General features: G+C 40.3%; 1 protein-coding gene across 1 annotated transcript in view; it reads left to right on the forward strand.

Moving 5' to 3' along the window:
• Positions 1-4,793: 4,793 nt before the first annotated feature.
• LOC103072069 (uncharacterized mitochondrial protein AtMg00860-like) overlaps positions 4,794-14,026 on the forward strand; it is a 10,516-nt gene continuing 1,283 nt past the window's right edge. Inside the window, 4 exon segments of the mRNA XM_082931178.1 lie at positions 4,794-4,864; positions 5,480-5,576; positions 6,596-6,694; positions 13,009-13,479. Coding sequence (XP_082787304.1) covers positions 4,794-4,864; positions 5,480-5,576; positions 6,596-6,694; positions 13,009-13,479 — 738 coding nt within the window.

Raw genomic sequence — 14,026 nt, forward strand, 5'->3', positions numbered from 1 at the left:
AAATGAAAAAAGTTACAATGGACACCACAGAAATACAAAGCATCATGAGAGACGACTACAAGCAACTCTAAGCCAACAAAATGGACAACCTGGAAGAAATGGACAAATTCTTAGAAAGGTATACCTTCCAAGATTGAACCAGGAGAAATAGACAATATGAACAGACCAATCACAAGTAATGAAATTGAAACTGATTAAAAATCTTCCAACAAACAAAAGTCCAGGACTAGATGGCTTCAGAGGTGAATTCTATCAAACATTCAGAGGAGAGCTAAAACCCAGCCTTCTCAAACTCTTCCAAACAACTGCAGAGGAAGGAACACTCCCAAACTCATTCTACAAGGCCACCATCACCCTGATACCAAAATCAGACAAAGATACTACAAAAAAAAAGAAAATAACAGACCAATGTCACTGATGAACATAGATGCAAAAATCCTCAACCAAATGCTAGCAAACAGAATCCAACAACATATTTAAAGGATCATACACCATGATCAAGTGGGATTTATCCCAGGGATGCAAGGATTCTTCAATATACACAAATCAATAAATGGGATACACCATACGAACAAATCGAAGAATAAAAACCATATGATCATCTCAATAGATTCAGAAAAGCTTCTGACAAAATTCAACACCCATTTATGATAAACACTCTCCAGAAAGTGGGCATAGAGGAAACCTACCTCAACATCATGAAGGCCATATATGACAAACCCACAGCAAACATCGTTCTCAACGGTAAAAAGATGAAAGCATTTCCTCTAAGATCAGGAACAAGATGAGGATGTCCACTCTCACCACTATTATTAAACATAGTTTTGTAAGTCCTAGCCATGGCAATCAGAGAAGAAAAAGAAATAAAAGGAATACAAATTGACAAGAAGAAGTAAAACTGCCACAGAAGACATGATACTATACATAGAGAATCCTAAAGATGCCACCAGAAAACCATTAGAGATAATCAATGAACCTGGTAAAGTTGCAGAATACAAAATTAACGCACAGAAACCCCTTGCATTCCTAAAAACTAACAACGAAAGTTCAGAAAGGGAAATTAAGGAAAAACTCCTGTTCACCATTGCAACAAAAAGAATAAAATACCTAGGAATATACCGACCTAAGGAGGTAAAAGACCTGTACTCAGAAAACTATAAGACACTGATGAAAGAAATCAAGGATGAAACAAACAGATGGAGAGATATACCATGCTCTTGGATTGGAGGAATCAATATTGTGAAAATGACTATACTACCCAAAGCAATCTACAGATTCAATGCAATCTGTATCAAACTACCACTGGAATTTTTCACAAAATTAAAACAAAAAATTTCACAATTTGTATGGAAACACAAAAGACCCCGAATAGCCAAAGCAACCTTGAGAATGAAAAATGGAGCTGGAGGAATCAGGCTCCTTGACTTCAGACTATACTACAAAGCTACAGTAATCAAGACAGTATGGTACTGGCACAGAAACAGAGAGATAGATCAATGGAACAGGATAGAAATCCCAGAGATAAACCCACCCACATATGATCACCTTATCTTTGATAAAGGAGGCAGGAATGTACAGTGGAGAAAGGACAGCCTCTTCAATAAGTGGTGCTGGGAAAATTGGACAGGTACATGTAAAAGTATGAGATTAGACCACTCCCTAACACCATACACAAACATAAGCTCAAAATGGATTAAAGACCTAAATGTAAGGCCAGAAACTATCAAACTCTTAGAGAAAAACATAGGCAGAACACTCTATGACATAAATCACAGCAAGATCCTTTTTTGACCCACCTCCTAGAGAAATGGAAATAAAAACAAAAATAAACAAATGGGACCTAATGAAACTTCAAATCTTTTGCATAGCAAAGGAAACCATAAAGAAGACCAAAAGACAACCCTCAGAATGGGAGAAAATATTTGCAAATGAAGCAACTGACAAAGGATTAATTTCCAAAATTTACAAGCAGCCCATGCAGCTCAATAACAAAAAAACAAACAACCCAATCCAAAAATGGGCAGAAGACCTAAATAGACATTTCTCCAAAGAAGATATACAGACTGCCAACAAACACATGAAAGAATGCTCAACATCATTAATCATTAGAGAAATGCAAATCAAAACTACAATGAGATATCATCTCACACCAGTCAGAATGGCCATCATCAAAAAATCTAGAAACAATAAATGCTGGAGAGGGTGTGGAGAAAAGGGAACACTCTTGCACTGCTGGTGGGAATGTGAATTGGTTCAGCCACTATGGAGAACAGTATGGAGGTTCCTTAAAAAACTACAAATAGAACTACCATATGACCCAGCAATCCCACTACTAGGTATATACCCTGAGGAAACCAGAATTCAGAAAGAGTCATGTACCAAAATGTTCATTGCAGCTCAATTTACAATAGCCTGGAGGTGGAAACAACCTAAGTGCCCATCGTCGGATGAATGGATAAAGAAGATGTGGCACATATATACAATGGAATATTACTCGGCCATAAAAAGAAACGAAATTGAGCTATTTGTAATGAGGTGGATAGACCTAGAGTCTGTCATACAGAGTGAAGTAAGTCAGAAAGAGAAAGACAAATACCGTATGCTAACACATATATATGGAATTTAAGAAAAAAAATGTCATGAAGATCCTAGGGGTAAGACAGGAATAAAGACAGAGACCTACTAGAGAACGGACTTGAGGATATGGGGAGCGGAAGGGTTGAGCTGTGAGAAAGCGAGAGAGAGTCATGGACATATATACACTAACAAACGTAAGGTAGATAGCTAGTGGGAAGCAGCCGCATAGCACAGGGAGATCAGCTCAGTGCTTTGTGACCGCCTGGAGGGGTGGGATAGGGAGGGTGGTAGGGAGGGAGATGCAAGCGGAAAGCAATATGGGAACATATGTATATGTATAACGGATTCACTTTGTTATAAAGCAGAAACTAACACACCATTGTAAAGCAATTATACCCCAAGAAAGATGTTAAAAAAATAAAAATTAAATAAATAAATAAATAAAAATAAGTCTGAAAAAATGAAAAAAAATTACCAATGGCATTTTCTACAGAGCTAGAACAAAAAAATCTTAAAATTTGTTTGGAGACACAAAAAACCCTGAACAGCCAAAGCAATCTGGAGGGAAAATACCAGAGCTGGAGGAATCAGACTCCCTGACTTCAGACTATACTACAAAGCTACAGCAATCAAGACAATATGGTACTGACACAGAAACAGAGAGATAGATCAATGGAACAGGATAGAAAGCCCAGAGAAAAACCCATGCACCTATGGTCAACTAATATATGACAAAGGAGGCAAGGATGTACAATGGAGAAAAGACAGTCTCTTCAATAAGTGGTGCTGGGAAAACTGGACAGCTACATGTAAAAGAGTGTAATTAGAACACTCTCTATCACCATACACAAAAAATAAACTCAAAATGGATTAAAGACCTAAATGTAAGGGCAGACACTATAAAACTCTTAGTGGAAAACAGAGGCAGAACACTCTATGACATAAATCACAGCAAGATCCTTTTTGACCCACCTCCTAGAGAAATGGAAATAAAAGAAAAATAAACAAATGGGACCTGATGAAACTTCAAAGCTTTTGCACAGCAAAGGAAACTATAAACAAGATGAAAAGACAACCCTCAGAATGGGAGAAAATATTTTCAAATGAATCTATCGACAAAGGATTAATTTCCAAAATATATAAACAGCCCATGCAGCTCAATATTAAAAAAACAAACAAGCCAATCCAAAAATGGGCAGAAGACCTAAATAGATTTCTCCAAAGAAGACACACAGATGGCCAAGAGGCACATGAAAAGCTGCTCAACATCACTAATTATTAGAGAAATGTAAATCAAAACTACAATGAGGTATCACCTCACACCAGTTAGAACGGGTATCATCAGAAAATCTACAAACAATAAATGCTGGAGAATGTGTGGAGAAAAGGGAACCCTCTTACACTGTTGGTGGGAATGTAAATTGATACAACAACTATGGAGAACAATATGGAGGTTCCTTTAAAAACTAAAAATAGAACTACCATATGACCCAGCAATCCCACTACTGGGCATATACCCTGAGAAAACCATAATTCAAACAGGCACATGCACCCTGATGTTCACTGCAGCACTATTTACAATAGCCAGGACCTGGAAGCAACCTAAATGTCCATTGACAGATGAATGGATAAAGTAGATGTGGTAAATATATATACAATGGAATATTAGTCATAAAAGGGAATGAAATTGGGTCATTTGTAGAGACATGGATGGACCTAGAGTCTGTCAGAGTGAAGTAAGCCAGAAAGAGAAAAACAAATATATTAAAGCATATATGTGGAATCTAGAAAAATGGTACAGATGATCCTATTTGCAGGGTAGGAATAGACACGCAGACATAGAGAACAGACGTGTGGACACGGGTGGGGGGGGTGGGATGTACTGGGAGATCCCATGTGTAAAACAGATAGCTAGTGGGAACCTGCTGTATAGCGCAGGGAGCTCAGCTCGGTGCTCTGTGGTTACCTAGATGGGTGCAATGTGGGGGAGGGAGACGCAAGAGGGAGGGGATATGGGGATATATGTATACATATAGCTGATTCACTTCGTTGTACAGCAGAAACTAAAACAACATTGTAAAGCAACTCTACCCCAATTTAAAAAAAAAAAAAAAGATGGTCAAGAATACCCTTGAAGGAAGCAGTTTCCAATGTGGATTCTAGGGCAAGATGGGAGTTTTCGTGGATGCTACACTGTATATCTTTACATTGTCACGATGTGCTCATCAAGAGCGCTGGAGCCCAGGCTGCCTTCGGAGAGTTTTCCTGAGGTTAGGAGAAAAAGCAGGTAAGTACACAGTTAAACTTTTTCTTTCCCAACTGATATATTTATAGCTCTCTGGATGGTTTTTCAGTTGGCGATTGCATAAAGTTTAGACAGAAGAAAGGAAGTCTGTGGTTAAAAAGTAAAGATGAAGGAAGAGGAGAAAGTGGTGAGTTAGCAAATCTTAGAGAAGACAGTTTTCTTCACTTCAATAATATAAAATGAGATTATACAGTGGCAATACTGTCAGAGAGAGTCAAAAGTATAAATTAAGCCTGGGAAACGATATTAATGAAGAAAAGGGAAAGAATTTTTAAGGGACAAAAGTAAAATGACAAAAAGAATGGGGGGGGAGGAAAGTTTTGGGAAAATAATAGAATAGTGATATTGGAAAAGGGAGTGGGCATTGCTGCATCCTTTTCTCAAGAATAGCTTCTTTGTTGAAAGCATTTATAGACCTAGCTTTAGAACAAGGCAGTGCCTGAGGTGCATGTTCTTTTTGTTTTTTCTCCTCTTATTCTCCAAAAATATGATTCACCCAAAAGGAACAGGAGACCAGAAGTGACATTTACCAAGCTCTGTCCCTCAATAAGAAGGATTAACTTGGGAGCAATATCCATAGTATTGGCTGTCCTATAGCCCAACAGGCTTTGGTGTGGAGAAATCCATGGCAGAGCTCAGCACATCTTCAAGCATAGGGTTAGATATAAGACAAAGTGGAAACAGAGGGAGGAAGGTAGGTGTTAGCTACAAAGATATAGAAAATGAGCCCTGGCATTAGTTAGTGATTAATACCACCTTGCAAAAATCTTGCCTTTAAAAGGCATCAGTGTTTCCGGGCTATAAAATTATGTGCATTGTGTTAATGGATATGTTTTTAAAAGGAACCTGGGAGCACATTTAAACATTTGCAGATGGAGCAGATGGGACAAAAAAAAAGAAAACCATTCAATACGTTATTCAGCTTACACTGCCTTGGTCTGGACACTGATCTAAAACAAAGGCAAGGGCTAGAAGGAGATTTAATATCAGTATCAGATCTTTAGTACAGACATACACACATCCGCTTTGATGGGGACTAAAAGGAATCTGGATATCAGAAAGTCCAAATAAAAGAGAAAAAAGTCTTGGTGAAGGCCTGGAGAAGTCTGAGTTTATGAGACTTCCCTTCTCATAAACTCATCCCTTAGCAAAAGATACTGAAGTATAAAGAACTTTTCCCAGATGGCGAAATCTTGTCATGCAAATTTTGTTTATTCAGCAAAACCTGGAGAAACAGCAGATCTGATTAGTAGCTAATAGATAAACAAAGTACTATGGTTGCTGCTGCTAAGAGTTTTGAAAAGATCTTAATACAATAATTAAGATGATAATAGCAACTGTTAAAGTCTTTATATTTCTTTTCAGTGTGGCTCAAACTGACAGTCTAGCAAATAAATATTTAGTGAATTCAAATTACAATTGTATTTGTGTTTAAACTTCTGTAGATGTCTTCTGTGTCTTATAGGAACTCAGAAAGATGTCCCGAGGACCTTATTTCTTTAATTTTCACTAAAGAGATACAATCTGTACACTTTTTGAAAAGTTAACGATTACTTTCTAGAATGGAGCTAACACTGGACATAAAACAGTTATGAAAATATGGAATAAAGTGTATTTTATTATAAATACAAAATATAAACAATTTCTTTAAAAATGCATCCATTGATAACCAAAAAAAAAGAGTGTTTTTTGCTTGTTTTGTTTTTATTTCAGGAGGGGCAGGAAAGTGGCATAAAACCTGTAGCGAACGGAGAGGTAAATAAATGGTTTTCCACCACGGTTAAAAATAATTTTGGAGTCGTCTCCACACAAGTACTCCAGATATATCTTGGAAACATCATAAATCTGACAGGGCTTATAGGACAGATTTAGTGACATCAGTGCACTTCAACAGTCTGCTCTCAACCAGGGTTCATAATGGTTACTTTATTTTGTTTTTTTTTTTTTTTTTTTTTTTTTTTTTTTTTTTCCTTGCGTTTTGCGGGCCTCTCACTGTTGTGGCCTCTCCCATTTGCGGAGCACAGGCTCCGGACACGCAGGCTCAATGGCCATGGCTCACGGGCCCAGCCGCTCCGCGGCATGTGGGATCCTCCCGAAACGGGGCACGAACCCGCGTCTCCTGCATCGGCAGGCGGACTCTCAAGCACTGCGCCACCAGGGAAGCCCTGGTTACTTTATTTTGAGGAAAAATAGCCACCACTACAAGCCTGCTGGAGCTGTGAGAATGTGCACATTTTTCCTAGCTCTATGTCTTGTGCCACCGGGTTAGTAGCTTAAAATTGACCTTTGAAATAGGCAAAAGCTACAAATCAGGGCATCTCCCACCTGTATTAAACAGTTACCAACACATCACTGTCACTCTACTCACTCTGCTTTTTATCATCTATCTGAACAGTGCCACAGTAACTCATTAACACATTGCCAGGGGACTTGTCAGTAAGACACCTTGTCAATGGTCAATGTTGATTTTCGTTTTCAGCCCATAGCCTAATAGTGCCTCAGGACTTCCTGCTCCATTCTCACTGTTCATAGAACTGACTCAGTATCAAGACGGCCAACACTTTGCAGTCTTATACATTTGAACATACTTCATAGGTTTGGCTAGGACAAGGCTAACAATACAATCTGTTCATGATATTAATATGGATAAGTGTGAATTTACAGTCTACTTATTCTGTCGAATAAACATGTAGCCCTTTATAGATTCCATGACATTCTAGCTATAGCTCAGCATCTACATTAAAATAGTTATGAAAAGTTTTAATAATAGAATTTCATTCATATTCTTGGAATACCATCAATAGATACTTTATCCCAATATCCCAGTCTAGCACTACTGACCTACAAATTAGCAGAACTTTACATATAATTGGATAGTTTGCTTTTTACTATCAATAATACCAATCTACTTTTTCCAGCTACATTTGCTTTATCAAGGTAAAGAAAAAGCAGAAGATACATAGAAGCAAACAGGGAAAATTACTTCACACATCTAAATATAAAATGTGTAGCAGCCCTGTGGACAGAAGAAAGGCAATTAAGAATTGTGCTTTCTCCCTTATAACAGTTGAAAATGTGGCCTAAAGTGGAAATTGACAGGCAATGCTCTTGAGTTAGCTGTTACCATATCAATAGGTGTAAATTGCAACAGGCAATGTTGACTTTAATTGGAAGATCCCTATCATTGCTCTGATTTTAGCTTTGAGATACACAAACAAGTCATTTTATTTTGTCACTTCATATCATAGTAGAGATACAGGTCAGGGCAACAAGTTCAACCAAAACAAATAGAACATAATGCCTCACTTTATCTAAGAACTCCAAGAAGGTGGCTATGTGCACTGACACACTTAAGGACAGGTGTTAATGATTTCTAAAGGCTTGTTAAAGATAGAGGTCCATTTAAAATTTTGTTTAGCTTGGCAAAAAAAAAAAAAAAAAAAATGTCCTGGAGGAACTAGGATGAACAAAAGGTGAAGCAGGAATAAATAAATATTGCCTCTTCATTGCTTACTAGTTTAAAATCTATACAATAGGGCTTCCCTGGTGGCACAGTGGTTGAGAGTCCGCCTGCCGATGTAGGGGACGCAGGTTCGTGCCCCAGTCGGGGGGATCCCACGTGTTGCGGAGCGGCTGGGCCCGTGGGCCATGGCCGCTGGGCCTGCGCGTCTGGAGCCTGTGCGCCGCAGCAGGGGAGGCCACAGCGCTGAGAGGCCTGCGTACCGAAAAAAAAAAAAAAAAAACTATACAATATAAATGTCTAGAAAAAAAGTCTCCGCTACAATTTTGGGAAAGCTAGACAGGCTACTATTCCTCCACCAAAGCCATTAATAACTGGGTCATAGAGCAAATCAAGGCATTGGATCAGAATTAAAGATATGAGAAACCACTGGAAAGCAATTTGAGAAGACATTTTAAGGGAAAAGAAATTGAAAAGCTCAAATGTATCTATTAGTGAATTACATAACTATACTTCCCAAACTCTGAACTGTGGAGCACCTAGGAGGTAGGGAGTTGTCAGTATGCATCTCACACACAGAGGCTGGGTAGCACAGTGATTAGGCACTTGGACTGAAGCCAGACAACCTGAGTTCAAATCTCACTTCCTCTCCATATGACTTGCACAAGTTACATAAAGTTCTCTGAATCTCATTTCCCTCTCATATACAAATAAGGGAATGAAGAGTAACCCCCTCGGAATTGTTAAGAGATCTAAATGACTTACAACCTCTAAAGGTTTTGGGATAGCACTTGTTACATAGAAAATACTCCAAAAGGGTCTGCTCTTAGTATACTTACAGGACAATTAGCAATTGTAAAATACAACACCATACAAACTAATAGTAACAATACAAACTGATTATAAGATACAAACTAATTCAAAAGAATTATTATATTTATAGTAGCCTTTTCTCAGTATGCATCTTCTTTACCAGAAGATGCTCATAGTACAACCACTTTCCAGGGAAGTTCACAATATTTTTTCAAATTAAAAAGAAATGAGTCCGAATTTTAAAAGTAAATACAGATATGTTTGAAAATGGCCTACTAAACAAACAAACAAGCAGACAATAAAAAAACTTCCATCTATTTACCTGATAGAGGTGCCAGACAAGCATTAAAAACAAGGCTGGGTCTCTGAGTCTCTGAGCATCATTACCTCCTCTATACACTATTTCCGCACTGACACCAGAACACTGGGTTCTCCAAAGAGATGAACAATTCATCACTCACTGCAGAGGTTTGGTGGTTTATAACGTGCCAGAACAAAACCTCAGGGCCTACGGTCTTGATATGTGTTTGACTGGCCCATATTTTAAAAATAATTATTAAGGAAACATAAAATCAAAGAAATCTCATACTAATTGTAAAAGGCCAACCCTGGCAATGTTCCTAATAAGATAGGAGAAAATAATAAATTATTCTGCTTCATTAAAGGGCTATTTCCCCTAGCATTGTGTGCCTTACACAGATTAGAACCTTATTTACATTTACTAAGTTGATAAAAGCAAATTTTAAAATGACATAGCTAACCAATGTCTTTTTTTTTTTACAGGTTAGGAATACTTATGATGTTCCTGATTTAAAAAAATGACAAAAGTTCTTTAAAAAAAACACTGTAGGGCTTCCCTGGTGGTGCACTGGTTGAGAGTCCGCCTGCTGATGCAGGGGACATGGGTTTGTGACCCGGTCCGGGAAGATCCCACATGCCGCGGAGCGGCTGGGCCCGTGAGCCATGGCCGCTGAGCCTGAGCGTCCAGAGCCTGTGCTCCACAACGGGAGAGGCCACAAGAGTGAGAGGCCCCCATACCGCAAACAAACAAACAAACACACAAACAAACAAAAAACACCGTAAAGCGTCTACATGAAGACAATATATTGGGTTTAGTTGTTGGGAGACTTTGTACCACTTTCTGATTGGTAAGTAAAGTAATACAGCTGCACTGGAGTATGAAGAGGATGACCTCTTTTGGCTTACTTGGACTCAATATAACAGTCACTGAACTAGCTAATTAGCTTGGCACAATTTCAAGCTGTTGGATCGTAGCAAGTGATAGAGTACAACAGGAGGCATCTCTTGGCGAGATTATAACTCATCCTTTTCTGGGAGGCATTCTTGTGGAAAGAACTTCTAGCAGCTTTTTGATCTCTGGCACTGATTTAGAATAAAGAAAAACGCCCATTTAATTCATCATGGTAATATTTAGTGGCGCAAGCATAAAAGGACAGCAATGCATGATCTATATAAAAGCGAGGCATTAGGAAAATGTGTTGTTATCCAGGCAATAAACCTTTCTCTTCAGATAAATAATTTGGAAAATTTTATACACAAACTGCATTAACATACAGAAATTGTAGGCAAGTTAAAAACCTTTATAATCTTCCTCTATCAGAGAGAATGTATATGAATATACCCCTCAATGACCCAAATCATAGATTCCAGAAAATTCCACATTTATCAACAAAATTTGAATCACTGACCTGACCTGCCTCCTTTTGAAAACACGGATTCCCAAATACCTAACCAAAGGAAGAGATGGCCTTTGTCAAGCTTACTAAGATGTCCAATCTGCCTGAAAGATGCATTTATAACCAAAAATTAGTAAACTGATCAGCTCAGAAGGTCTGTAAATGTTGTAAAGTGTGTTGTGTCAAAACACGGCCTCTGTATATCTTTGGAGAAAGGTCTGTTTAGGTCTTCCGCCCATTTTTGGATTGGGTTGTTTGTTTTTTTTAATATTGAGCTGCATGAGCTGCTTGTATATTTTGGAGATTAATTCTTTGTCAGTTGCTTCGTTTGCAAGTATTTTCTCCCAATGATCAACATCACTAATCATTAGAGAAATGCAAATCAAAACCACAATGAGGTATCACCTCACACCAGTCAGAATGGCCATCATCAAAAAATCTACAAACAATAAATGCTAGAGAGGGTGTGGAGAAAAGAGAACCCTCTTGCACAGCCACTACGGAGAACAGTATGGAGGAGGTTCCTTAAAATACTAAAAATAGAACTACCATATGATCCAGCAATCCCACTACTGGGCATATACCCTGAGAAAACCATAATTCAAAAAGAGACATGTACCATGGTGTGACGAAAGAAACGGAAGAACAGCTTCAGGGCTAACAGCACATTTTGGCTTCTGTAGGAGGCTTGCTTGCTTGCTTGGGGCGGGAAGAACTGGGTTCCTGATTGGCTGATTCAAAATTAAACAGCTTCCTCCCGCCTTGGGGACTTCCCGCCCTGTGAAGGGTATAAAAGCCTCGCCCGGCTGCTAGTTGGGGTCTCACTCACTTCTCTCCGAGTGGGACCCTGTCCGGACAGTTTGTGTAAGCTTCTATTACTTGTATAAATCCTTTGCTACTCTTTCTACTTGGTGTTGGTGATTCTCGGGTGTCCTTGGTTGGGACACGGGTCGCAGTTACCGGGGAACTCGACTCCAGGCGTGTGGCTCCCGGACCGCAACATTTGGGGGCTCGTCCGGGATCGGACAGTGGAGGTTAAAGACCTGAAACAGGGTCCCTCCCTGTGTTTGGAATACCCGAAGTGGAGGTTAAAGATCTGAAACAGGGTCCTTCCCTGTCTTTGGACTACTCGAAGTGGAGGTTAAAGATCTGAAACAGGGTCCCTCCTCCGAAGCCACCACCTGCTCCTTCTTCGGGTAAGTTTGCGACCCTTGGCTTGCCGGCAAGAAACTGGGAGACTCCATTAAGGCTTGTCGGACGCGACGTTAAGCCTGGAGTCAGGAGGAGTCCCGGGACGCCGCGATTCCTCCTTGGGAATTCAAAGTCGGTTTCGATATTCTTTGGTCCCGACTTTGAACTGGGATTGTGTCAAAACTTGCTGTTCTCTCCTTCTGTCTTTTGTCACTCGTGTGTGCGCTCTTGCATTTGCTTGGACACTTTGGCTTTGTGCTTGTGCTAAAACCTTTAGCTCAACAGAAATTTAACAATGGGACAAGGTATGTCCCGGATGCAGACCCCCCTGAGCCTAGTTCTGGACCACTTCAGAGACTTCCGACAGATCGCCAGGGAATTCGGGGCCTCTGTATCCCCGGAAACCCTCCGCACCTTTTGTGAATTGGAATGGCCGACATTTGAGGTGGGATGGCCATCCGAAGGTACGTTCTCTATTCCGGTTATAGCTGCGGTGGAAGATATTGTCTTTAAGGTACATGATGATCAGATTCCTTATATTGAGTGTTGGCGGGGTCTCGTGGAGACACCACCTGACTGGCTGAAGCCCTGGTCGCCCCCGCCGGGAGCTACCAACAGAAAGGAAATAAGATCTAAAGATAACATATGTGCCGCCAAGATGGGGGACGGGAAAAAACCTAATGTTAAAAGCTCTGAGTCCCCGCCCCCTCCTCTTGTAGGGGAGGGAGAGGAAGAAGAAGAAACCCCTCCTCCCGAGGCGTCTGCGCCTCCCCCTTCCTATGTCCCTCCCGAGGCGAATACCGGCCCCGATGACGACATCCTCCCAGGTCAGCCCAGGAGCACTTGACTAAACCGCGGCCCACTGCTCTGCCTCTGCGGCAACAGGCACCTAGTCCAGGGGAGGCACAGCCTTTTCTTACTTATGCCCCATTCTTCATGACTGATTTATATTAATATTACTGTTAGAAACTATATTTGTAACTCATCAGCCGACCTGGGATGACTGTCAGCAATTGTTACAGATTTTGTTTACCACGGAAGAAAGAGAAAAAAAAATCATGTGGGGGGCCCGTAAACAGGTACTTGGTCCAGATGAACGGCCCACTGATAACCCCAACCTAATTGAAACCGTGCTCCCTAGTACCCGACCGGAGTGGAATCCTAACACGGAGGAGGGACGAGGGGCTTTGGCCCGTTTTCGCCAGGCTCTGTTAACAGGACTTCGGGCGGCAGCACGAAGGCCAACTAGTATGTCCAAGGTTACAGAGGTGACCCAGGGAGCCACAGAGTCTCCAGCTGCCTTCCTGGAAAGGCTGATGGAGACTTAGAGGCTATGGACCCCCATAGACCCTGAGGCACCAGAAAACAGGCGGGCAATTAACTTGGCCTTTGTGACACAGTCGGCCCCAGATATCCGAAGGAAATTACAAAAATTAGATGGTTTTGAAGGGAAGAACTTATAAACTGAGAAGAGACAGTTAAGGCAGGTATTAAAAGAAAAAGTATTCTCAGTCACTAGGCAATGTGTGACTTGTGCACAAGTAAACCAAGGGGCCAACTCACAACACCAGGAACTGCATCGGTATCGAGGCAACGAGGCAGGCCGCTTTTGGGAAATGGACTTTAGCCTGATAGGAATTTTAAAAGAGGCCTCTCCCCTAAGCTAAATGAGGAAAAGTAAAACTTTCCAACATAGGTGAATGGGTATGTCAGTCCTTCAATATCATTGAGATAACAACCCAATTCTTTGAAAAACAAAACAAAACTGTCCTTGTTTTACAAAGGTAGTCTTTACAGGACCAGAGGTTTGGCTCCAAAAATAATCCAAAGCCCACCAATCCTTTTACCACTCCCCAAACCCCTATTTATCTTAAGAGACCTGTAAGTATTAAACAAAGGGGAAACCTTTGAGATACAAATGTCCTATCTGGTCTTCTAAGAAACCCTTATCTCTGCCATCTTTTTAAATGCAAATTTAAAAAA

Source organism: Lipotes vexillifer, unplaced genomic scaffold, assembly GCF_000442215.2.
Source record: "Lipotes vexillifer unplaced genomic scaffold, Lipotes_vexillifer_v1.1 scaffold81, whole genome shotgun sequence".
Lineage (NCBI taxonomy): Eukaryota > Metazoa > Chordata > Mammalia > Artiodactyla > Lipotidae > Lipotes > Lipotes vexillifer.